At 38.3% G+C, this 26,049-nt stretch overlaps 2 protein-coding genes across 3 annotated transcripts in view; both read right to left on the bottom strand.

Moving 5' to 3' along the window:
* Positions 1–2,659: 2,659 nt before the first annotated feature.
* On the bottom strand, positions 2,660–6,829 carry LOC127791328 (indole-3-acetic acid-amido synthetase GH3.10). The gene is made up of 4 exons (XM_052321126.1): positions 6,315–6,829; positions 5,898–5,999; positions 4,940–5,778; positions 2,660–3,431 (listed from the first exon to the last, which is right to left on the bottom strand). The coding sequence occupies exons 1-4, from the start codon at positions 6,641–6,643 to the stop codon at positions 2,893–2,895; spliced, it is 1,809 nt and encodes a 602-aa protein (XP_052177086.1). The 5' UTR covers positions 6,644–6,829; the 3' UTR covers positions 2,660–2,892.
* Positions 6,830–13,044: 6,215 nt separating this feature from the next.
* The window catches only part of LOC127792322 (pentatricopeptide repeat-containing protein At1g03560, mitochondrial), a 33,288-nt gene continuing 20,283 nt past the window's right edge, over positions 13,045–26,049 (bottom strand). For both annotated transcript variants that reach the window (XM_052322781.1, XM_052322783.1), the window contains exon 3: positions 13,045–13,762. The gene's annotated coding sequence lies outside the window, so the exon portion shown is untranslated. The remainder of the gene's footprint in view (positions 13,763–26,049) is intronic.

Genomic DNA, 26,049 nt, shown 5'->3' with positions numbered 1-26,049 from the left:
AGCTAACTCTCTTCTCCGATCACCTCTCATCGCCGACCATCATCTCGCATCTCTCTTTCCCTCCTACATCATATACACACACAAACACATACATATATATATATATATATACACACAGAGCATGACCGCAGCCATGCAACTAGCAAGCGCACACACACACCCATATATATATATATATATATATACACACACAGCAACCCAACACACACACATATATATATACACACACACTCACACATACCTATATATACACACTCACACACACAAAAGCATGGTCGCGGCCATGGCAGCCGCGGCCATGAAGACCTCCGCACCTCGCGGTGCGGAGGTTTTCAGCAACCCCCGCACCGCGAGGTGCGGGGATTTCAGCAATCCCCGCACCTCGCGGTGCGGGGATTTCAACAACCCCCGCACCGCGAGGTGCGGGGATTGCTGAAATCCCCGACTACCAGCAGTTGGGAAAGTCAAGTTTTCCCGACTGCCAGCAGTTGGGAAAGCTAGGTTTTCCCGACTGCCAGCAGTCGGGAAGACTTTTTATATTTTTATTTTAATTAAAATTTTTATTATAATAAAATAAAATTAAAAAATAATACAAATAAATAATTTTTAAATTTCTGCATTTTAAGTAATTATAATTTAACTAATTTTAAATTTTAAATCATGGTGTTGAATTTTTAATACTTAAAAGAATTTAAAATTAATTAATTTATCTTATTAAATTACTTGAAGATACACATTTCTAAAAATTATATCATCATTTAAAATATTTTTTTTTATAATTACATATATTTAAAAAGAATATATTTTAAATGATGATAGGATTTTTAAATTTATCTTATTGAATTAGGTAAAGATATATATATATTTAAAAAAAATTATTTTAAATGATGATAGGATTTTTAGATATGCGTATTTTTAAGTAATTCAATAAAATAAATTTAAATTTTTTTTAAGTATTAAAAATTCAACACTTAATTACAATGATTTAAAATTTAAAATTAGTTAATTTATAATTACTTAAAATACAGATATTTAGAATTTATTTATTTATATTATTTTTTATTTTATTTTATTATAATAAAACAAATTTAATTAAAATAAAATAAATAAAATAAAACAAAATTAATTAAAATAAAACAAATTTAATCAAGCCTTCCCAGTAGTCGGGGAAGGCTTGATTCCCCGCACCGCAAGGTGCGGAGATTTTAGAAATCCCTGCACCTCGCGGTGCGGGGGTTGCTGAAACCCCCGCACCGCGAGGTGCGGGGATTTCAAAAACTCCCACACCTCACGGTGCGGGAATTACAGAAACCCCCGCACCGTGAGGTGCGGGAGTTTCCATGGCCGCGGCCATGGAACTTATATATATATATATGTGTGTGTGAGTGTGTATATATATATATATTTATATAGGTGTGTGAGTGTATATATGTGTGTGTGGGGTTGTATGGTCGCGGCTGTCATACCTGCGGCCATGCTGTGTATATATATATATATATATATATATATATAAAAGTGTGTGTGAGTGCGTATTTATATATTTAGATGATGGATGGGGATGAGAGGTGATCGGAGAAGAGAGTTTGCTGTGGGTTGTGGGGGTAAAAGAGGTATATTAAAATTATTAAAAATTTTGATGGGACGTGGGTTTTGAAGAGTAAATTTTCGAGTTCTGAATAGAATTTCCCTTTGGATAAATACTTGTTCCTTCCAATCTCCACTGATCTCTCCTTATCTGCTTACCGTGATGCTAGTTGGGCTTCTTGTTCTTTCTCCCGTAAATCTCTTACTGGTATATTTCTTGATGGTGCTTTAGTCTCCTGAAAAACTAAAAAGCAAGCTACTGTGTCTAAATCTTTTGCAGAACCTGAGTATCGTAGTATGGCTTCTACTATTTGTGAGTTGTTGTGGATTTTCTTATCTTTTGTGGGATCTACAAACTACTTTTGTCCTTCTTATTCCTTTAAAATTTCTCTACATATTATTGTCTATTCTGTTTTTCATGAACGAACTAAACATTTGAATATTGATTGCTATATTATCCATGAATAATTCCATAAAGGGTTCATACATCCTACTTTTGTTGCTTCTAAGTTACAGTTGGCTGATGTTTTCACTAAGCCACTGCATTCTTCTCATCATCTGCTTCTTTCCAAGTTGGGATTGGTTCCTTTGCCCTAATTTCTAACTTTTGGGGGGGTTATGAAATTCGCTAGAAGTCTGTTAGTCAGACTAGTTTTCTGCTATGATTGTTTAGTCAGTTACAATTAATTACAACAATCTCTTCTCTTCTATATACATAATAAAGTTTGTAACTCATAAAGATTGTGAGAATAGAATAATCATTTTTCCTCTTCTTCAGTTATTATTTTTCATTTCTCTTCCTCCATTACTGTTTCTGTACAAGGACACCCAAAGAGGCTCAAGGGTTTGTTGGTGGCAACAATATTTATTGAACAATACGCAGAAGAGGGGGAATAAAAGCCTTTTGTTCTAATTAAGTATTAACGCGGCTGTGGTTTGACAGTAATAACATTTATTTTATTTTTTTGTTGTGGAAGTTTTGTAAATAAAAAAGAAAATATTTTGTTTATAAAAGTTAAAAATTAAAAACAAAATTACAGTCAAAGGAAGTCTTAGAATTTGATTGTCATGGGGATGCTACAATATTGTTAATCGAATTTTGTATCCAAAATTTCTCTTTCAACAGAACATCTCTCCTAGAAGGAGAGTACTGTTAGAAAGTCTAATCCTGCTAACATCACAACCAAGCAGCCAGCCCCCATGTCCTTTATTTCTTTCTTTGCCAAAAAACAGTAAGATTAAGCCATTCAAAATTGACTCTGCGAAACTAGAACTCGAAATCTCTGATTCACCAAGACCTCCATTCCCTCAATTACAATAAGCAGTGCTGTGAAACCTTTTGATAGTGCCGTGGTTCAAAATCTTCAGCAAAACTTCATTGCTGGTGCACCTGGGTGTCTTGAACTGGCTCAAAGCCGCCCCATTGCCTATGAAATGATCCAAGATCTTCCTGAAAGTCCCCCTCTCCAAAATGCAGAGCTCAAGCGGGCCGATGGAGTTGGTCCGGCGCGACACGATGTAGCCGTGATCAACGAAGGCGGCGTCCATTTCCCGGCAGCATTCTCGCAGCACCGGCTCCGCCACATCGCCCTTGATCTCCCAGTAGATGACGTAGTGGCCTGGCTGCCTGGCCACGTTCGCATGGCTGGTGAAGTCGACGAGCTCGGCTCTGGCCTTGCTGAGGATCTGGCAGCCCCTCTCCACCACTAGCTGAAGGTCTTTCTCTGTGTTCTTGTCGATGTTCACCGTTAGAATCAGCTTCCTCCGGCATATAAAGTTCAGCTTCGGCGTGTTTCGGTGGAATCCGGCCACCTCCACCACGTCCCCCAACCGGTACCGGTAAAGTCCTGAAACGGCAATATTGTCTTGGAAATTAGGAAATGAATCATCCATCACACATAGAAAATAGATTCTATCTGTAACTAAACAACAGGATCAAAGTTAATTAGGAGACTGGACACACAGCAATGTGCCTAGCTCTAGCTAGTTCTATGTTTATGCGAATAACGAGTTAAAAGATAAAATAAAAATGGATAATATATCTTACTAGACCCTAAAATTCTAAGCCATTTTGATAATAAGATAATATATTTAGCTCTAGCCTCTAGGCTCGAGCAAGAGTGAGTGAGGCCATTTCGGATCTCTTTGAGGTAACAAACATAGCTGAATTTGAATTCAAAGCAACAATCTCAACGGACAAAGAAGATCAAAATGATAAGTAGCGCTAATTAATTAAATAAATAGAAGATTTGACAATATTTTTCTTTTGTATGAAAATTTTATTAAGAATTAATAGAATTTTGACGGATTAAACAGTGAGGGAGGGAGAGCAAAGACAAGTCGAGAAGAATACGGAAAATCTTTGGAACATGATTTCTTGGGCCACATGTACCCCAAGTCTTGGGTTGGCTAAAAGTTGTTTCTTGAAAGAACAGAATCGAATCCGCAGCGGACATGAAAATCATAAATGTTACTCATCCCAACCCGCCCCCCCCCCCCCCCCCCCCCCCTTATTTCTGTCAAACTTAATTAATTAACTGACATTGTTTTGCTTATTAGTTTTTTTTTTCTCTGTTTAACTAATTGAAATTGATACCTTGAAGATGTTGGGTACGCAACAAGCTAAAACCATAGCCACCTTAACTATGACATTCACTGTTGTCAACAGACACTATCTATAATTAATCAGGTCAATCCTATCTCTATTCAAATTAATGTAAAAATCTAAAGAACCAAAGTGTATCTTATGGCAAAATGATAATCACACCACAATTTTTGTACCAAAAAAAGAAATGGCCCAATTATTATTAATTAATAATTGGCCAATTTCGTATAATTTTTTGGTACAAAAAAAATTGCCTAATTACTGTGTTTTTACGAACCGACTAGCTAAATTTTAACTTGACAATCATCATAAATTTCTATTAATAGTTTTATATTTAATTTTTTCAGATTTATAAGACTCTTAAGACCGACCATATATCATAACTAAATTAATATCTCTCATTAATTTTTTTTTAAACTTTTTCTCTACTCTTTTGCTCTATATTTATTCCATTCACTCTATTTTCTTCACAAAAGCTTCTGTGGATCTCCAAATATGAATGGCAATCAGTCAAATTTTTAGATGAGTTGGCTGATGAGACATTTTGGTTATTATTTATTTGCGCACAGAATTATTATAAGTTTCTATGACACTCAATATTTTGAATTTACATATTTATTTTTAATACTGGCATAAGATAACTCACCATCAATAAATATCGTACAAGTGTCAAAACTCTGTATCAAAAATTAATGTATTTTGGTATATCAAAGTCTGAAATAAGGACGCAGTGTGTGTGTGTGTGAATACCTGTGAAAGTAGTTAGGACAATCTCATAGCGCTGTCCAATTTGAACTTGAGAGAGTGGAACGGGTTCACCTTCAATGAAGTCATCAGCAGCAGCTGAAGTAGCCCCGTATTCTTTGCTCAATGTGTTGTAAAGCGGTATGAACTCAAAGTAAGAGAAAGTGGGTATCACTGCAAAAGTAACCCTCTCTGGTGGGGAAGATGGATCCACATTCACCCCAATCCAGCTCTCCGTCGACCCATAATCTGCACTCACCAACGGCAGCTGATCACCGCCTCCATAATGCCTCAGCTTCTTCAGGTATGGCTGCATCGATCCCGTCATTATAGAGTACACATGCTTGGCATTTGGCCACAGCTTTGGTATCAACCCGAACCAGTCTTCATCTTCCAGCTCCTTGCAGAGAGCTTCGATCTTCATGGCCAAGGTAGGGTTTGGCGAGATGATATCGAGAACAGCTTCTCTTGTTCTGGGTATGGTGATTCTGGAGCTGAGCTTTCCTGTTCTGATGTCAACGCAGAGCTCTTTCCACAGCTCTTCGAAGGACGTCAAGGCTTGGACGATGCTGTAGGCGAAGGTGGAGGTGATGAACTCGACGTCGCCGGAGAAGAAGAGACCGAGGAGGAGGTGGCAGTACGTGGATTGCTTGTAATCGCCGCTGGAGATCACTTCGTCCGGGCTACAAGTGAAGGATTTCGTTTTTTGTTGTTTGATCTTGAACTCTTCGCTTGCAAAATAGTGGGTTGTGGCCGTTCCTACTGTTAGCCCTCCCTTTGTTTTGAACTGCTTGCTGCTGTATATGAACTCTAGGATCCTTCCTCCTTCCTTTATCGGGTAAACCCTAACCAAAAAATGTCAATAATTAAGCCCGAACAAGAATACAAAAGAGAGTTGGCCCTTTGGAGTTTCAATTATTGATGAGAAATTTATAATTTGAGGGAGGGGGAGAGAGAGAGAGACCTTGATCTGTAAGCAGCAGCCAGCCTGAAGATTTGGAGGGTCGTCTGGGAGCTATGGCGAGTGAAAGGAACAAACTTCTGGCGCCCGTCCGTGGTTCCAGAACTGCAAATATGCAACCATGGCCGCCATCGAAATGCATGAAAAGAACTCAACAAAAACACATTTCAAACAGCAGCACAATACCGAAGGTTACATTTTCTCTCCATTCATTCAATGCCAAAATATAAGTAAACTTCCTCAAGGTCTTTACTTCCCTCTCATTCCTCTTCTCCACTAAACTAATCACATTAACAACCATAAAAGCAAAGAATAACTAAGAACGAACTACATATATCTTCTGTAAGTCACGGGTTCAACTGAGAAAAGGCAAAGGAAAAGACTCTGTACAGAAACGTCGCAAAGTATTGTAACGGGTACCTGAGAGAGAGTTTGTCAATGGGTTGTTGAGTGAGCAAAGGAGAAGAGTCCCCATCGGCTATTCTCTGAATGTAAGGTTCCAAATCGGAATGGTTGGCGAGGGGAACCAAAGAACTATAAAGCGATTCCAGTGCATTTGGATCGATGTCTTCGATGTCTCCGATATTAGCGAGCCATTTCCTGAGGTACTCGGCTCCGAAATTGAGCTGAAGAATCCGGCGCAGAGTCTGGGTCTGGACGAGGGCGGCGTTGGCGGCGACGTGGTCGAACCAGGCGATAATGTTATCGCCATTGCAGCTGCTGCTGGTGGATCTCGCAGCTGTTTCCATTCGGGGAGCAATTAAAGCTCAAAGTTGCTGCAGGAAGATGGCGAAGTTGCTAGCAGTAGTAGTAAGTGGGTCTCTCTAACTCTCTCTCTGAGAGGCTGTCTTTGTGTGGAAATGGAGAAGCCGGAGAGATAAAAAACCCACACGGGTAAAATGTGGTGGCAGGGGCGGCTGACTTATTCTTTTACTTGGAGGCCATGTTTTTCCACCGTCTGGCTGGATGGTTCCGTCCTAGAATTGAATGTTGATGGTTACTGCTAGTACGCCTATCTGCAGCACCATCATATGAGAGAGAGAGAGAGAGATTGAGACAGCTCCATCCGAGTGTTAATTGGTACGACGCCATCTAAACCACAGGACTTGGCTATCATTTCCCCCAGAGAGAGAGAGAGAGAGAGAAATCATGGAGATGAATAGAGAAGTGGAAGCTTGTGGGGGCGTCAGATTTCGTCTTTTTATTGGAGTTTTATAAGTTTTTTAGCTGCATTTTTATTAGATTTTGTATTTTTTTGAAATATTATTAATTAAATTTATAGAATCAAAAGGTTAATAATGTTATTACCAAAAAAAATTAATTTTCAATTTATTATTTATTGATAAAAAATGAAGAGAGAGAGAGAGAGAGAGTGGGGAGACCAAGGCCACTGTTTTGACATATTCTGATGACTTTATAACTTGGCCTGGCAATGGCATAAAATTGATAACTTCTTCTCTACTAATAACCCATTTTCAAACTTGTAGACACGATAACCCATTTTCAAAGTTTATCATCCAGCTGTTTACCATTTTCTAAATCCCAAATATTAACGCATAGATGTGATGATGTGATATTTTTGTATCTTCTTCTTCTTCTTCTTCCCTTGGAAGCTCTTAAAATGGCATTCATTGTCATGGCTACCCAGGTCGCCATCAAAAACACAATAGGGTGGTTGTCACCTTCTGGAGGTTAAAGGTTATCTTGTGAAGAAGTACTGATTGAAACCTAAGCGTGTTCTTAAATTTAGTTAACGTGCATGCATGTGTTAATATTTTATTAGTTTGGTAAATGTTAATAAATTAATTAAATGTCTAATAAAGTTAAAAATTCAACAAATTCTTCACACTTTCATTCGTCTTGGGAAATCCGAAACGAATTTGGTCCAGAATTAAAAAATAATAATGATTTGAGAAATTCCTCGGGTTTCGAGGTGGCAGAACGCAGAGGCCCTAAATTCATTAGCTCTGTTGTTTTGCATTTGCCTGGAGCTCGAGTTTTAAGGCTACGAGGAAGAGGAAGGAATTCAAACCAACTAACAGCTAACCGTTACAGCTGAATGGCATATTTTAAGTTTATTTTTTCTTTGTGCAATACTAATGGTGGATGAGGCAGTGAGGAGGAGGCTCTACCCTTCTACTCTTCTCTGTCCGGACGTACGGACCCATCTATCCTTTCTTCATATTTTTTAAATTGAACAAACTTTGGTACTTTTGATGAGATCGCTGAAGCACATATTCAATCTTTTTCAGTTTTCTCCTGCATTAATGGCTGGCAACCTTTGTCACGTTGCATAAAGGTAGAAGGATATATGCTCTAATCAAATTATTACGTTTCACGTGTTGAATAACATAATATTTGTTCAAAACAAGTAAAATTAGGAAAAGGACATGAACTTGAGAGTACCCCCTTCCCCACCACACATTTTGCATGCTCGAGTCGAGTTTGCCTTCGCAAGTAGGAGTGTAAGAGAACATTGTTGTGTGCTCTCAATCCCATATCATCTGTTTCACATTTCTGTATGAAATAAGATAGACAAAAGGTATAAAAATATTCCCCAACTTAACCATTTTGGTGGTGCGTCACCCTTAACTTAGACTTGTACACCTATTCATGCAAGAACTCTCCTGCCCCCATCTACATTGCCACCATTTCCAATAGCTTGGATGAGTGCGGAGACAAAAAATTCCATCACCCATTGAAAATTCACATTATCAATGGGTTTATGAAAAATACTTGTGGCGTTTTTGGAAGGTCGGGTTGGTCATGGAAAGCTGTCAATGCTTCGACCACCTTGTGGATTGCATCGTTTACAATCCCTTCTTGCATTGGGCTCTCGATATCACCAAGAAACTAGGGCTAGTCACCTTCTTCATTTAATCCTATGTTGTCGACTATATGCGTACCATAGTTTTCATGTCAGAGAACCAAAGCTTCCGATTTCACCTGGGTCTAAGTTTTTGGTCCCCAAATTGTCGCTACTTTGAGCTTTAGACTTGTCGAGTTTTATCGTTGGCAACAAACTTTATTGTCGCCATTCGGTATCCAGTGTTGCTCAAGGCATAGACCACTGATAACTCTATTTGATAGCCAGTGTCGAGACCTATGCCTAGGACCCCAAAAAAATAAAGGTCCCAAAATCTAATCATTAATTATTTAAAATTTATTTTTTCTTATTTTTTGAGATACAAAATCACTAATTATATTTCAGGATAATTTTTTATTTAAATTCATGCTTTGTTTATTTTGTTATTCTATTTGGATGAGAAATCCCCCAACTCCATAAGTCCACATATCATTTAGACGAGGTGGCTCCTCCATTGATCATTTTTTAATGTCAAGCAATAAATAGTGAGGTATAAACTAGTAACACAATGGAAAAAAAAGACAATAAGTGACGTTATTTTAAAAGAATAATTTAATAAAATGATTTTTTAGACGATAGAAATTTCATCTGGGGAATCCGCACTGATTTGGGCATTAAAGAAAAAAATAAAAGTAAATCGATGATTTTTTAATTTATAGGACCTGACTGTGAACTCTTTACATTTTTTTTTATTCAACTCTTATGTTTTTAGATCTTTTTTTCTTGTCTATATTGCTAATTGAAAAAAAAAAATTGCTTTCTTAGCTTGAATATAAAAATTTAATTAGTGATTTTGTATCTTAAAAAGCAAAGAAATTAAAATTTTTAAATAATTTTAATATTTATTTATACTATTAAAGAGCCACCAAAATAACTTTTGTCTAGAATCATAAATATTCTTAAATTGATATTGGCAATATCACTAGTGGCAAACCTTGCCGAGCTTCTGTGGGCAATCTTGCCTGTGCTAGGTCGCCATTGTCAAAGCCATCGAAAATGGTATTGACGACGATGGAGCTGAAGGGGCAGCTAGTTGCCTAGTTCATGATTTTGTTGAAGATGAAATGAGTGGTGAGGAGTATGACTTTGGTGCCTTTGCTCTCTAAGCGCTTAGAGAATTGCATCATCAGGTTGATGTGGCCTTACAATGGCAATGGCTACACCAAGCAATGAGCTTTCTCTCGCATGATTCTCTCTGCCATTGTTGGTGTTTCTCTTCTCCAAGAGCTTCATCGACGTCCTTTATTTTCCACTCTTGATTATTTCTTTTAATTTCTATGTTAGATCGCATGTAGTCATGCGTTATATTTTAAAAAATAAAGTGTGTAATTATTATAAAATGAGAAATTAAAAGACACAATAGGTGCAAGTCTAAATCAGGAATACTACACTAGCAAAATGACAAAGTTAAAAGAGGCATTTTTATGCCTTTTGCCAAAAAGATATTTTAGTAAACAAATTTATATAAAAATTGCCAAGAATTGGGGGCTTAGCAAGTGACATGTGGTTATTGTTGTTATGATTTTTGAAGAGGCTCTACCTAATTCAAGTATTATTATTTTTAAAAAACATAACTAATTTGGATCACCAGAGTTGATTTGAGTCCACTCGACTCGACTCTATATCTTTAAAGTGATATTAGGATAATTATTATAAAAAATCAGCAATGTGATGTGATAACCGATACTTTTATAATATGATGTATGGCCACGTGAGGATGACTAAGCCACACCATTCCTTTTGTATGATGATTCTATATATGTAAAATTTTATTTTTATAGCATTGCCTTTATTACAAATAAGAATTATTTTGATGGGTGTCAAATTATTTTTTCTTAAAAAAGTCAAGTCATAGAAAATAGTCTATATAATATTTTAATTGTTTTCAAAATTATTTATGGAAGGGAAAAAGAAAGGCCAAATTATCCTCTCTTTTTTTAACTTCAATCCTTGAAAATTTTTAAATGGTTAATGGTTCACTTTATCTTTTAAACACAAGTTTTGAGTTCACTTTACCCTAAAATACTAATTTTTCTTCCCTCAAATTGACCTTTAATATATTATTAAGTAAATAAAAGAATTCAGAGGCTAAATTAAATTAGCCTTTCTTTCTTTATGAACGTAGAAACTACACAAGAAATCTACATAATTTATGCATTTTGAATATTAGCATGATTTTTAGCTCAAAAAATAACAAAAATAAAAAAGGGGAAAGAGAAAACCCACAAACAGGCAGGGTGTCCTCTTTGTTGATTCATGTCTAAGAAATTGTATTAGCGATCTGAGACACACCCACTATGCATTATGCTTGCTTGCTTGGCCGATGGCTGAGAGCACTTAAAGCCTTGTATTTGGCACTTTTGAGTGTTCTATTTTGTTCTTTAACCCTTTCTCCCAATGGGTATCAATATTCCCTCCTCAATCACTGGTTTTTCCTTAAAAAAAAAAACAAAAACTAAACAAAAACCCACGATCATTATCTTTTAGGAGAGAGTATATTTGAAGTAAAGTTTGTTAACCAAAATATAAATCAAAAAAAGTAAAATATAAAATGTATCACGTACAAAAAATATTTTATATTATATTTGTTAAATTTTTTAAAAAAAAATCACATAACTTCTTATTTTAAATTTTTAAGATAAATTTATCCATTAATTGCTTTCGAATAAGTTATTTTAAACTTTATAGATAAATTATCTTGATAAAATATTATATTACTCATTTTAACAAACATTATACCTGAATCTATTATTTATACATAATAGATACTAATCTTTTTTAGATAACTTTCTATTATGTATTTTTGTTGTTTAAACTTTTTTTTCATATAAAGTACATTGAAATGAAAGACAAAATAAAATGTTTCTCATCCTTCTCTAAATATTCCCTAACAAAGTGACTTTAACCAGACTGAATGCAAGAGCAGTGACCTCATGTTTTAGTGAGAGAAATTTAGGTAAAATTGGCTGATGCTCAAATGTATCTATACTACTATATATAAGTATGTATAATAAAGTGAATTTTTAACATATTTTTTATTTAAAAAATAAAAATAAAAAACGTAATTGTCACCAAAATTTAATCTCATGATCTTCCCCGTATGAAATATATAAAAATTAGATCAGAACTATTAATTGTCACCTAATATATTTTATTCATAATACTTTTTATTTAATATATGTATTAAATTTGGCTTTCAATCCTGTTCCTCTGGCTACTTGGACAGCCTCGAGCAACCACCACTACATTGAAATTAATCCCTAGAATGATGGGTAAATAGGGACCATGAACCACATAGCATCGGCGGCAATAGAGGTTATATAGGTAGGTTTCCTCTTAATTTTTATAGCCGCCTCCCAACCTTAGGCATCCCAACCTGATTGTCTCATCTTTCAATTGTCACCAAATTTTAATATAATGTAGCTGAAAAGAGATTACGAAAACCATACTTTTATAAAAAAAAAAATACTACTAAAGTGATGTGACAAAAGATATTTTAAAAAATATTAATCATTTTGCATAAAAATTTCCATTTGTAATTTGTACATCGTCCATTGAAGAAGACGGGTGAACATTCAAAAAGAAAAAAAGGGGGAAACTATAAAATATCATTTTTATTTTATTTTTATACATAAAAAATCAATTTTTTTCCAAACATTTGATGAGGGACACGTAATTTAGTGAAATCTCAAGAATATCGAGGCTAACTTGCCCTTTTCTTTTTTAATATTAATCTCTCTCTCTCTCTCTCTCTCTCTCTCTCTCTCTCTCTCAAGTTCTATGGTGTGCAGACATTTAAGTATAGCCCTATATAATGTCCAACAGCTGCATCTTGGTCCCTACTCTGATCATATAATATAGGATGCTTGGGCCACTTCTTTTTTTCCACCATGACAGGTACAGAGATATCAAGGCTCCCATAGCTTCTATGATCCACACACCCTTAACTGACATTAAAGCTCTTCATCTCCACATTGCAAGTTCCAAGAATCAGTCCATTCCCGATGGAACAAGTGACAACAAGCAGCTCCACAAAAAAAAAATAATAATAATACTTTCCCAGAAACATTACTAACGGCCCAAAAACAGAGGCCGAGGACAATGCCCATATTGCCTTGTCCCAAGCTGATAAGGCTAACTCGCACAGTCGACTCTCCACACAATTTGTTCACAGAATCCTCTAGTGTTTTGTGTCCAGATGATAGAGATGGGTTTTTAGGAGCCACCCAGGTGACTCGCAATATCTAGATATTGTTCAAGAATCAAATCTAAATATGTTCCAGATGTCGAAAAATGAGATGCATGTTGGTTCAACAGCATCCCGGGATATTTCTCAATAAGCTCGATCAAAAGCTGACTTTTGTAAGTTCGGTAGGGAATTGAAAGGTTACCACTACAATCTTATCCGCTAGTAGAAAAAGAAGGGACAAGGAAAAGCAATCCTTACTCCTTAGTAAAGAAAAAGACAGCATATCGTGCAAGCGATCTAGTATTCTAGTTGAGAAGCTATCACTTTGTTATTCAGTCACTCTTGCTGACGTTAACTTTATCAGTGGTTGTTAAAGCAAATTCGAGCAAGGACTCATCGAGGAATCCTGGATGGAGATAAATTGGATAGGGTTTACCTTGAATTTGGTTGGGAAATCACTTTTGCCATGACATTCCTTCTTGCTTGTCCAGGACAGTAGATATCACGTTCCGCGTCAGAAAATTGGAAGGACTATAAGAGGTCTTTCTGGCTGTCCGTTGTTGGGTAATATTAGGCATACCAGCCCAAATAACAAACCCAACAAGCATACTTCTTCCCCGTCAAACCACAGCAACGTGGGTGTCAGAAGTTCAAAACATGGAAATGCCAGCTTAACATGCATCAGCAATGTCAAGTGCATTTCACACTAGCGGACCCGGCAGCAGAAGACTCATCTTTAGATCTCAGAAGCACCCTAATCAAATTAGGATACATGTTCTTTATGTAGTTCAGTTGGCAAACAGTAATTTTTCCCTGAATAAACACCAGAAGAAGTGCAAATCAGAAACAACCTTTGTAATTAAACTTTCAATTTTTGAAACTCAAACTCGATCACAGAGCTCCAGATTAGGAAACATGAATAACAATTTCAGGGAGCAAATATCCAGATGAATGTTGTTGGTTTGGAACTGAGCCTTAATGAATTCTCTTTCAGGTGAGTCTAAAGACATAGAGAAAAATAAAATCTAAGCAATTGCCAATAGAACAGACAAGTACAGTATAAATGGACTATACAAACAAATAGCAGCTTTTGTTTAGGGGCCCAGAATGAGAGTAACTTAACCGTCCGTGAGGAGTCTGCTAAAACACATCTTTGATAACAGACAAGGATTTATCAGCAAAAACATGTTAGTAATGAAAACAGAAAGTGACGAGTCGGATGGGAGCATTGATAGCGCTACATCATGTGCCATTTAGTTGCGACCAACTTAAACCACTTTCATCACCAATAGGCTACTTTGGTAGGAAAATTACGTGTTCTGTTCTGCACCGCTGGAATATTTGAATAACCATAAGAGCAAGAGAATTATTAAGAACCACAGAGGAAACACAAAGAACAATTTGATTGGTTAAATCATGCCCTGATAGAAGAATTAAACTATGCGTAGATCTCATGAACAGTGCTGAAATCCAAATTGGCTGGGTAAAATACAGTTGTGCATTCAGGTGAAAAGCACATGAAAGGAAGAGCATGCAATTGAAAGAAGCTATGAAATAAACAACCGTGATGATTTGCATACTTAAAGCAATGTAAAACATGCTCAAAAAGACTGGAATACTCTTGAAAAAGAGGACTCGCACAGACCATTTACCATGTTAAAACGGCTTCTAGTTATATAAAAAAAAAAAAAACTAGCTTAGGTACACCATTAAGTTTGCTGATGCTTCATTTAATTGTACTTTGAACATCCACAGCCTTCGATCATAGGGACCATGCAAATGGTAAGAGGACAAAGATAATATCAGGGCAGGGCTGGTAATCAATATGACATGGCTCGTGCTCTCTCAGAAACAAGACACTGACACTGCTACCAAAAAGTTAAAAGAAAAAAGAAGAGGGAGAGGCATTAACTGCTTGTGTCTTGAGAATAGCATCAATGTTTCACCTCATTCTGAAACATCCAAATGAGGAAACTAGATTTTCTTCTTTCCCAATATTTTTACTGCATGCACAATTCTTTACAGTTTGCAAATTTGAAATACCTAACATCAGTTATGCTATCCTGTTGGAAGATCGGGAGATTCAAATCAGATCAAGGAGATTTATCCTGTTTCCTTTTTTTCAATATTTCCTTTCTCAGTTTGTTTCCTCATTTGTGTCATTTCCTAGTTTAGAGAATGAGAAGTCAATTGTTTCCAAATTAACTCCTTAATCGTTGCTTCCCTCTGTCTCTATATTGTTCTTGAATGCAATGAATGAATTATGGGTGGTATTATTTTTTCAATATACCTATTGATTTCATGGTATCAAAGTACGGCTGTGATAACTTAGCCACCCAGGTTTCGATCCTCCATTGCCGTCTAGGTTCCGAAAGCCCAGCTGTCCAACGCCGCTGCGACCAACCCTAGTCGCTCCCAGGCTAGCTGTTGTGACCAACCCTAGTCGTGCTCAGGCCAGCCATCCATTCCACCACCAAATGAAAACCAGATTTGGCTGCATGGCGAACATCCCTCCATCACTGACCAACATGGAGTTTGCAGACACCTTGTCCAATCATATCCCAAACCCTAACCCGATCACTCCTTCCAATACAGCAAGTTTTATGCAATCAATTCCAAGCCTCCAGACCTCCAACTTTAATCCCTCCATTCAAATCACCCAACACAAACTAAACAAGTCGAACTTCCATGAGTGGTTCCAGTCGGTTCTTCCAATAATCAAAGAAAAAGGGAAGATGGGCTACTTAATGGGTGAAACTGCTACTCCACCTGCAACTGATCCGACATACAAGACGTGGGAAGCTGAAAATTCCATAATCATGGCGTGGCTGATCAACTCCACGGAACTGAAAATCAGTAGGACCTACCTGTTTTCCAACTCAGCCCATGAGATTTAGACAACAGATAAAGAAATGTACTCCAATCTCTAAAATTCTACCCAATGCTTCAAAATTCATTCTACCCTCCGTAATACTCGACAAGGAAATAGGTTAGTCACCGAATACTTCAACATTTTAATTGAGTTATGGCAAGAAATGGATTTGTTCCATACAATCAAATGGAAGTGTTCCAATGATGGTATGCTATATGAACAAGATAGGGTTTTTAGATGAATAACATTCACACGATTTCAATATTCTCTAATGAATATATACATAAGAGATTGCCTAATCTAGAATGCTATAGAATATACAGAATTGGTTTCTTATTCTAGGATGTTGTAAGATCTACCGGATACATTTCCTAATTTAGAATGTTGACAATAAGGAAAATTGGAAATAATTCCTAAGCTATAAATTGAATTCAATAGGAAAGGATAATCATAAGATATATACTAAAAATACTGTTGTCAATCCCACTAATTTGGGTCCATTAATTCGGGATTCTCCAACACTCCCCCTTAAGTTGGTGAATAGATGTTCCTCATTCTCAACTTGCCAATAAGTAATTCGAATCCCGATCTGGGCATAGCTTTGGTGAATACATCTGCCACTTGACTAGCTTAGGAAGATGGGTAATTTTTATTCCGCCATGTTCGATTTCAAACTCTTATCAATCCTTACATGTTTCATCCTATCATGCTAGATTGGGTTAATGATAATGTTGATAACTGACTTGCTATCACTATACAACATTGTTAGTAAAGTCAAGGGCACCTATAAGTCTTCTATCACTTGCTATCACTATACAACATTGTTAGTAAAGTCAAGGGCACCTATAAGTCTTCTATCAGCCTCTCCAACCAAATTAACTCACAAATTCCCTGAGCAGTAGCCCTAAATTCAACATCTGCACTACTGCGTGCCACAACTGATTACTTCTTACTCCTCCAAGTGATTAGATTTCCCCACAATTTAGTGTAGAAACCAGAAGTTAATCTACTATCCATAACAAAACCTACTCAATTACATCAGCAAAACCTTAAGCTCCTTTAGCTTCATTTTTTCTAGAACATTAGCCATTTTCCTAGTCTCCCCTTTAAGTACCTTAGGATGTGGCATATTGCATCTAGATGTTATTGAGTGGGTGAGTGCATAAATTGGCTCACAATACTCACAACATAAACAATATCTGGGCAAGTGAGCGACAAAAAGATAAGTCTTCCAACCAGCCTCTCGTATCTTCCTTTTTCAATAGGGGGGTCATTCTCAATTATCCTCCATTTCCAATTTCTTTCAAGTTGTGTACCTATTGGACTGCTCCCTAACATTCCAGTGTCTTTCAGGAGATCAAGAGTATATTTTCTTTGGGAAATTAGAATGCCTTGTTTGCTTTTGGCTACTTCCATTCTTAGAAAATACCTCACAGTGCCTAAGTCTTTGACCTCAAATTCAGCTCTCAACCATTGTTTAAGTTCAACAATTTCTTGAATGTCATTACCGGTGATTATAATACCATCCACATACACAATCAAAAAGACCATTTTTCACTAGTTGTATGTTTAGTAAACATAGTGTGATCAGTTTTCCCTTGCTTTTATCCAAACCTAGTAAGAGTAGAACTAACCTCTTAAATCAGGCTCTTGGTGACTGTTTTAATCCATAAAGAGAACAATTCAGCTTACATACTTTTCCAACCTTTTCTCCTCTCTCAAAATTGATGGAATCTTCATGTAAATTTTCTGTTCCAACTCATCGTTGAGAAAAGCATTCTTGATGTCTAGTTGAAACAGTTCCCAATCCAAGTTAACAACCAGAGAAAACAACACCCTTATGGAATTTAGCTTTGCCACAGGAGTAAACGACTCCTCATAATCAATTTTGTAAGTTTGTATGAACCCTTGTTGAGCTACCAACCTTGTCTTATATCTATCAATACTCCCATTTGACTTGTATTTGACTGTAAATACCCACTTATATCCCACTATTTTATTGTCTTTGGGTAACTCTACAATATTCCATGTATGGTTTCCGATCAATGCCTTCATTTCTTCCATAATAGCTTCTTTCCACTTTGGATCTTTTAAGGCATCTTGAATATCTTTTGGAATTTCCACATTATCAATTGTTGTGGTAAAGGCCCTGAATTGTGGAGACGGTCTAGAATATGTTAAGTAATTAGAAATTGGATACTAAACACATAACCTTACCCCTTTTCAAAGAGTAATTGGAACATCCAAGTCATCTACAACCTTATTGTGTTTTTCTCTTGATGGACAAGCCTATGGTTCCAATGATTGGTTAAGTTGAGGAGCAGGAATTTTGATTCTCCTGGAATAAACTAGAGTAGACTTTTCATAGTCTAATTCTTCCCCTTAACTAGTCACCACTAGTTCAGTTAATTGGGTTGGTTGTTGGGATGGATCAAAGGTAGCAGGTTTGATTAGGTTAGGAGTAGCAGGTTTGGTTAGGTCAAGAGCAACATGTGTGGTTAGATTAGGAGTTGGAAGAGGTCAAAGAGAGATAGGCAGAGAAACAATGGGATCCCAATAACAACACTCTTCCTTTGATATCTCCCCCTGAAGAGAGACACTTGGGTAAAAGGATTGGTCTTCAACAAAGGTCGCATCACAGGAGACAAAAAAAAATTGTGAGAGGGGCAATAGCATTTGTATCCCTTTTGAGTAAGGGAATAGCCAACAAAGATGCATTTGAGGGCTTTTGACTCGAGTTTGTGGCGAGTAGGACTGGTGTTATTAACATACTCAGTGTAGCCAAACACCTTGGGAGAGAGAGAACTTAAGAGTTGGACATGAGGAAATTTGGCCAAAAGGGTGTTTAAAGGGGTCTGATAGTTGAGGACTTTGGATGGTAAACGGTTTATTAGGTAAGAAGCAGTCAAGACAACTTCTCCTCAATATTTGTTAGGGACAGAACTGATGAATATTAAGGAGCAAGCAACTTCAAGTAGGTGACGATTTTTTCTCTCAGCCACCTCATTTTGTTGAGGTGCGTAGGGACAAATACTTTAGTGGAAAATCCCATGAATGGTGAAATACTGAGTAAAGGGATGAGAAAGATATTCACAAATAGGGGACTAAAAAACAGTGAGAATGAGTTTATGAAAGCTTTGGAAGATGACACAAATCTCATATTTCTTTTTCATAAGATATACCTAACAAACCCTAGTGTGGTAATCAATAAATGTGACAAACCACCTTGCACCAAACAAATTTGGGGTTTATGTAGGTCCTTAAATGTCGCTATGAATCAGGTAAGAAGGTTTGGAAGGAGTGTATGGATGGATCAAATGACTGTTGTGGGTTTGTTTGGTAAGAATATAATGCTCACACTAATATGACACTTTTTCTTTGTTGATAAACAAATGAGGGCACAATAGTCTTAAATAAGAGAAGCTTGGATGACCAAGGCATTTGTGCCACAAAATAACATCAAAATTGGAAATAACAGTTAGAGAAAGCTTATGTGGTGATTGATGTCTCGAGAAAGCATCATCTCCTAAAGCATAATAAAGCCCACCATTTTCCTCAGCATTGTTAATCATCTTCCTCGAAGACCAATCCTAAAATATGCAATAAAAAGGGAAGAAAGTCACAATACAATCCATGTCTTAAGTTATCTTACTAACAAATAGATGTCACACCTCCAATCTGAGGTGTGACTAGTTCTGAAAATTATGAACAGAAGAGAAATGGAGGGAAAATTTGAAAGAGGAGGGAGAATTAGAGAGAGAGGGGGGGAAAGAATTAGAAGGAAAGAACCAAATTCTCATTCATAGTTCCCGTCCTCTATTACAATGCCTTTTATAGGCTAGTCCCTTAGTTAGTTAGGCGTAACTGAAAGGTACAATCAACATAAGCGTCAACCACTAGTACAATATCTAATGCACCCCCGTGTTTTATTACATAATTGCCCTCAGGGTCGTGACATTTCCCCTCCCCTCCCTTCCCTTTAGAATCTTCCTTGTCCCCAAGGAAGGTAAGTAGTTGAGCAACTCAGGGAAATTTCTTCAGTAGTTGCAAGAGGTATTCCCACGTGATATTCTCCGGGTGCAAGTGTGACCACTATAATACCTGAATGACGGGTATGTTCCCTTGAATTACCCTTCTGTCCCGGATAGCTTGGGGTTCCACCTCAATTTCTACATCTTCATCCACTGGCGGCAAGTCAGTACTCACAGTAACAGGAGGTTCCACCAATTTCTTCAGGAGGGACACGTGAAACACCGGGTAGCTCTCCACTTCCTCCGACAACTGAAGCCTGTAGGCCACCCTTCCCCACCTTTTCAATTATGGGAAAGGGTCCAAAGTATTTTGGACTCAGTTTGTAAGGTGGTGTTGTAGAAAAAGAGTGTTGTAGGAATCTCTTCACTTTCAGAAACACTTGGTCACCTACATTGAAGGTCCGATCACTCCTCTTATGGTCTGCAATTTGCTTCATTCTATTTCTTGTTGTAGTAAGCTCCCTCTTTAGCAAAGTAAGCATCTCCTACTTACATCTTAGATACTCCCTACTGTTGTTTGTGCCTCCAGTAGCGTAGGAGTCTTATACCCAAACAATGTCTCAAAGGGGGCCTTCTTGATGGAGTTGTGGTAGCTCGTGTTATACCATCATTGTGTTAGGGAGAGTCATCTACCCCAGCTCTTGGGTTTTGCAAAGCACATACACCTCAAATAGGACTCCAGACACTGGTTGACCATTTCGGTATGTCCATTGATTTGGGGGTGATATACGGTTGACATGTGTAGCCCACCCCTAAGCTCTTGAACAATTCTTGCCAAAAGTGACTCGTGAATACCTTATCTCGGTTTGATACAATGGACTTGGAAATTCCATGTATCTTGGCCACTGCACCTAAAAATACCCGAGCAACCTATGGGGCAAAGTAGGGGTGTGTAAAGTTGATGAAGTGAGCAAATTTCGTTAGCCTGTCAACCACTACCATAATGACATCCTTACCTTAAGATTTTGGGAGGCCTTTTATAAAGTCCATTGAGATTTCCTCCCAGGCTTGTTCAGGGATGGCCAGCGGCTGTAGCAATCCTGGATACGCCACTTGCTTATGCTTGCATCTTTGGTAAGTCATGCAAGCCATCACAAACTCCATCACATCTTTTTAAGTCCCGGCCAATAAAACAATTGTCGTACCTTGTAGTAGGTTGCTCTGAAGCCTGAGTGGCGCCCTAGAGGGGAGCTGTGAAGTGCCTGAAGTATCTTAGTTCTTAGCTTCTTATCATCCCTCACCCAATCTCCCTTTGAATCTGATCAGGCCGTTGGAGAGTGAGTACCCCTAAGCATTAGTGGCTCTGACTATCAATTGGGCTTGCAAGGCTTTAGTCCACTCTGCCTTGTCATAGCTATCAGTTAGGTCCCTCACCCAATCAGGTACCATTGTTGTGATTGCCTGACAAACCCCCTCTTCTTCTCTCCATGACAGGGCATCTGCCACCATGTTTTCTTTACTCTTCCTGTACTGAATTTTATAATCAAGGCCCAATAGCTTGAACACCCCTTTCCTCTGTAGCTAGGTGTGGAGCCTTTGCTGCAACAGATGCCTTAAGCTCTCATGGTTTATTTTTATGACGAATTGGGTACCCTCTAAGTAGTGTCTCCACTTATCTATAGCCACAATCATAGCCAGCAACTCCTTCTCATAAACACTCATTCCCAGGTGCCTTGCAACCAATGCTTAACTGATGTAGGCTATAGGCCTTGTCAGATTCTTGATCTGACAAGTGAATTCTCAATCACTTGAGAATGACGAGAGAAAGAAAGAAGAGAGAATTGAGAGAATCATAAAGAAAGAGAGAACAAGAATTGAGAGGGAAACTAATTTCCAGATTTTATTCAACATGTGGGGTAGGCGTAGATCAATTGCTTTTATACTGATCTATGGCCTAAATGGGCATCAAAACAGTTATCCCACCCACTTGCTTAACAACTTGCCCGATAGCATGCTAGAACATTCCTCTAGCTATGCTTATCGTGGGCTTTTATTTACACAAGGCCTCAGCCTATTACATAGGTCTAACATTCAACTAACATAACAAGCCTTCCCTCTTGTACTAACATTGCCCCCACCCCACTGTCACATGCATCTGTCTCGATCACAAAGGGCTTAGAGAAATCAGGTAGGGCTAGGACCGATGCTTCTGTCATTGCCCTTTTAAGTGTGAGGAATGTAGCCTCTGCTTGGGGGATTCCAATTGAAATTACCCTTCTTAGGTAGCTCGGTCAGTGGCTTACTAATCAGCCCATGGTGCTTTATGAATCTTCGGTAGTACCTCATCAGTCCTTGGAATCTCCTTAACCTTTGATTACTATAGGCCTTGGCCATTCCAGTATGGCTGTAATTTTTCTTGGATCCGTGCTGACCCCCTTGCCCAAAATGATATGCCTTAAATACTCCGCCTCTTCCCTTGCAAAGGTACATTTGGACAACTTCACATAGAGTTGGTTGGCTTTAAGGATTTCAAAGGTAGTTTTAAGGTGGGATAGGTGTTGTTTCAGGTTAGGGTTGTAAACCAAGATATCATCAAAGAAGACGAGTATAAATTTCCTTAGGTAGGGGGCAAACAAGTGGTTCATCAAGGCCTGGAAAGTGGTTGGGGCATTGGTGAGCCCAAATGGCATCACCTTAAACTCATATAAGCCCTGGTGTGTTATGAAGGCAGTCTTTGGGATGTCTGCAGGGTTCATCCTGATCTAATGTTACCCTGCACGAAGGTTAAGCCTGGAGAATATTGCAACCCTTAAGTTCATCTAGGAGGTCCTCAATTAGGGGTATGGGGAATTTGTTTTTCACAGTAAGGGCATTTAACTGTCTATAATCTATGCAAAAGAGCCAAATTCCATCTTTCTTTTTAACTAAAAGGATGGGAGATGCATAGGGACTCTGGCTAGACTGGATCAGGGAAGCATTGACCATACTTTTAACTTGTTTTTCGATTTCAGGCTTCTGGATAGGGGCTAACGGTAGGCGCAGATGTTAACCAGTTCTGAATTGGGTTTCAAAGTAATGGAGTGGTTGTAGGGTCTGTATGGGGGTAAGGTCTGGGGTTCAGCAAATAAGTCTTGGAATTCCAATAGTGGAGAGTGTAGGGTAGTAGGGTAGGTTGCTTTTGCAAAGGGATCATTGGCAGTAGGGCTCCCCGACCCCTCCTCATCCACCTCCATAGCACGGATGGAAAACATCTGCAATATCTGCCTTTTCCCCTCAGTCATGAATTTCTGTAGCCTTTTCCCTGTGATCACCACTCAACGTTAATTTCTACCCTTCCACTTCCAAGGTGACTTCTAATTTGTTGAAGTCAAAGGTTAGAGGGCTCACCGTTCGCATCCAGTCCACCCCAAGGACCACATCACCCCTCCTAACTCCAGAATTCTCAAATCAACAGAAAACTCCTTCCCTTGCATGATCCACCTGAAGCCTGCACATTTGTAGCCGTTATACATCTTGTTGTTGTTAGTCGCTGTGACAAACAGGGGAGTGGTGGCAGTAAGCTTGCATCCTAACTCTGTGGCAGTGGCTTCGTTCAAAAAGCTGTGTGGGTGTTACCACTGTCTATTAACACCACAATCCTCCTCTTCCCAGCTTGTCCTCTCACCTTGATGATCTTTCCAGTGGGTTCCCTCTTGAGCGCGCGAAAGGAAATCTCTCCCCCTCGTCGCCTTCCACAATGGCCCCAGTGTTCACTTTTTCCTTCTCCTCATCCGTCCCTTCCATATTCAACAACTGTCTGCAACACTGGTGGTCAGGGCCATAATGCTCCCCACATCTAAAACATAGCCCAAGGTGGGGTTCCTGATTGCCAAGGGTTGTTAATTTCCCTTTTGTTGGCTTGCACTCACTCCTGACCTCGAAACCTTGGAATTTACCCCTGCAAGTGGGCCAATCAATGGAAGGGTCTGAGGTTGAACTCAATTATTCTTGTAGATGGCCTCTAAGGTAAGCTCCTGTAACCTTGCCTTTTTAGCTGCTTGTCTAACGGTGGAGGGCATCATCATCTTCACCATGGACCTCAACTCGTCCTTGAGTCCACTGATGAAGCTTGATACGAAATATTGCTCAGTGAGGGATGGTTGAGCATTCCACATTAAAGCCCCTAACTCGTCAAATTTCTTCAGGTGCTCCATTACATTCCCCTCTTGTATGAGTTTATTGAACTCTTCAATGACGTCGGCCATATTTTTCTCCCCAAACCTCCTACATAGCTCTTCAACAAAATCAATCCAACGAGTCTCCATTCTCCTTGATTGGATCCATCCTTGAAATCAGGAATCAGTCGTATCATTGAGATAGGATGTGGCCAAGGTGATCCTTTGAGGTTCTCCACATTATAAAACTAGAAAAAACGCTCACATCGACCGATCCACCACCTCGGTCTGGATCCGTCAAATCAAGGTATCTCCAACCTTGACAATGGTGTGGTGGTACCAATATGCCCCTTACCTGGACACCAGACCCCGTGTCTTGTAACTCCTCCTTGTGGACGAGGGAGTATGCCTTGACCGGCTAAATTTAGATTGGCCACCAATCTGGGGTAAATTCTTGTGGCAGCTAGAATTGTGGTAGGGATGACAGCATGTTGAACATGTTGTTGATTCGCTATCCAAATTGATCCATAACTTCTCTATTCCTTTCCAATTCTCGTTGCATGTTCTCCTAAGAGGTGGACAAGTCCTCCCGCAGCCACATCTTCCCAACTCTGTGTGATTGCTTCATGCGTCTGAGTCATCATGAACTCAAGTGCTTCCATCCTCGACTCCAGTTGCTTAAGTCCCATCTTCTGATTCGATCTCACTTCCAACCACACAATTCACTTCCACTGCCATCACAGAAACGTCGTCGGGGACCATCGGCTCTAATACCAGAATGTCACGCCTCCAATCTAAGGTGTGACCAATTCCGAAAATTATGAATAGAAAAGAAATAGTGGGAGAATTTGAAATAGGAGGGAGAATTAGAGAGAGAGAGTGAGGGAAAGAATTAGAGGGAAAGAACCAAATTCTCATTCATAGTTTCCGTCCTCTATTATAATGCCTTTTATAGGCTAGTCCCTCAGTTAGTTAGGCATAACCGAAAGGTACAATCAACATAAGCATCAACCGCTAGGTACAATATCTAATGCACCCCGTGTTTTATTACATAATTGCCCTCAAGGTCGTGACAACAGCAGATTGCATTTTAACTTAGGCACATATAGAACAAATTTTAGTTGCAAACCAGACACATAAGTTGTCCCTTGTTCCATAACTGAAGACATAGTACCATCTGCCATCAAGACTATCAAGTTCTTATCACTAGACTAGAGCTAGTTTATTGTAGTCACAGAACCTATCACATGATCACAAGCTCCTCTATTTACCATCCAACAATTTCCATTCATTTTTTCTAGATAATGAATATTTCAAATTACCTTTTTGTGCCATGGAGACTATTAGATTAGTGGTTGAGGTGTCTGGTCCCTTAGCCAAATGTGTATTGCTCAATAGCTTGTGTAGGATATCTAGTTGTTCGGTGGTTAGGTTCAAGCTTGTCATTTTTTCAGTTACAAGGAAAACAACAATTGTATAAACTTATCGTTCTTTTTCCCTTTTATTTTTTGGCTTCCAATTTGCTAGTTTACCATGTATTTTCCAGTAAGTTTCCTTTGTGTGATAGGATTTATTACAATGCTCACACCACTGTTTATCTTAAGACTGTTCTTCACGCTTAAATGTAGCAAGGGCAAGGCATGAACTTGAGTCCACCTTTATAGCCCGAGTTTGATTTCTCCGTTTCCCAACTTATCAACAATTCATCCATTCAAAATATTGCTAATGCACTTAATGCCCTTTAAAGATGAAAAAAGGATATGTAATGGAAATTCTCTTTGTTAGGGTTTAAATCGACATTCTTTCTTCTCTGTTTTATCCATCAACCTACTATAAAAGATTTCTTCATGACTGGAAACCCAAATATAGGAGCATGGATTCCAATAAGTAGATCAACCATTTAGGAGGAATCGAGGGAGAAAAATAGAAGAGAGGAAGGTGAAGAGGAGAAGAAGAAAAATCAAAGAAATGAAGGGAGAAGAGAAAGTAGAGAAGATAGAGAAAAAGAGAAGTGAAAACTAGTACAAAGCTATTCCAAAATTTAATTTCTTGTATCCATTACACAAGCATAATATCATACATCAACAAACAATATTTGACAAA

This window comes from Diospyros lotus, chromosome 15 (assembly GCF_014633365.1).
Source record: "Diospyros lotus cultivar Yz01 chromosome 15, ASM1463336v1, whole genome shotgun sequence".
Lineage (NCBI taxonomy): Eukaryota > Viridiplantae > Streptophyta > Magnoliopsida > Ericales > Ebenaceae > Diospyros > Diospyros lotus.
This window is presented reverse-complemented; position numbering and strand designations above follow the sequence as displayed.

Excerpts from the sequence above, each read along its gene's own strand:
- LOC127791328 (XM_052321126.1), bottom strand. The coding sequence starts at position 6,643 with ATGGAAACAGCTGCGAGATCCACCAGCAGCAGCTGCAATGGCGATAAC. Across the intron at positions 5,779-5,897 it reads GCTGCTGCTTACAGATCAAG|GGTTTACCCGATAAAGGAAG; the intron begins GTCTCTCTCTCT and ends TTTTTTGGTTAG. Across the intron at positions 3,432-4,939 it reads TGTCCTAACTACTTTCACAG|GACTTTACCGGTACCGGTTG; the intron begins GTATTCACACAC and ends TTGCCGTTTCAG.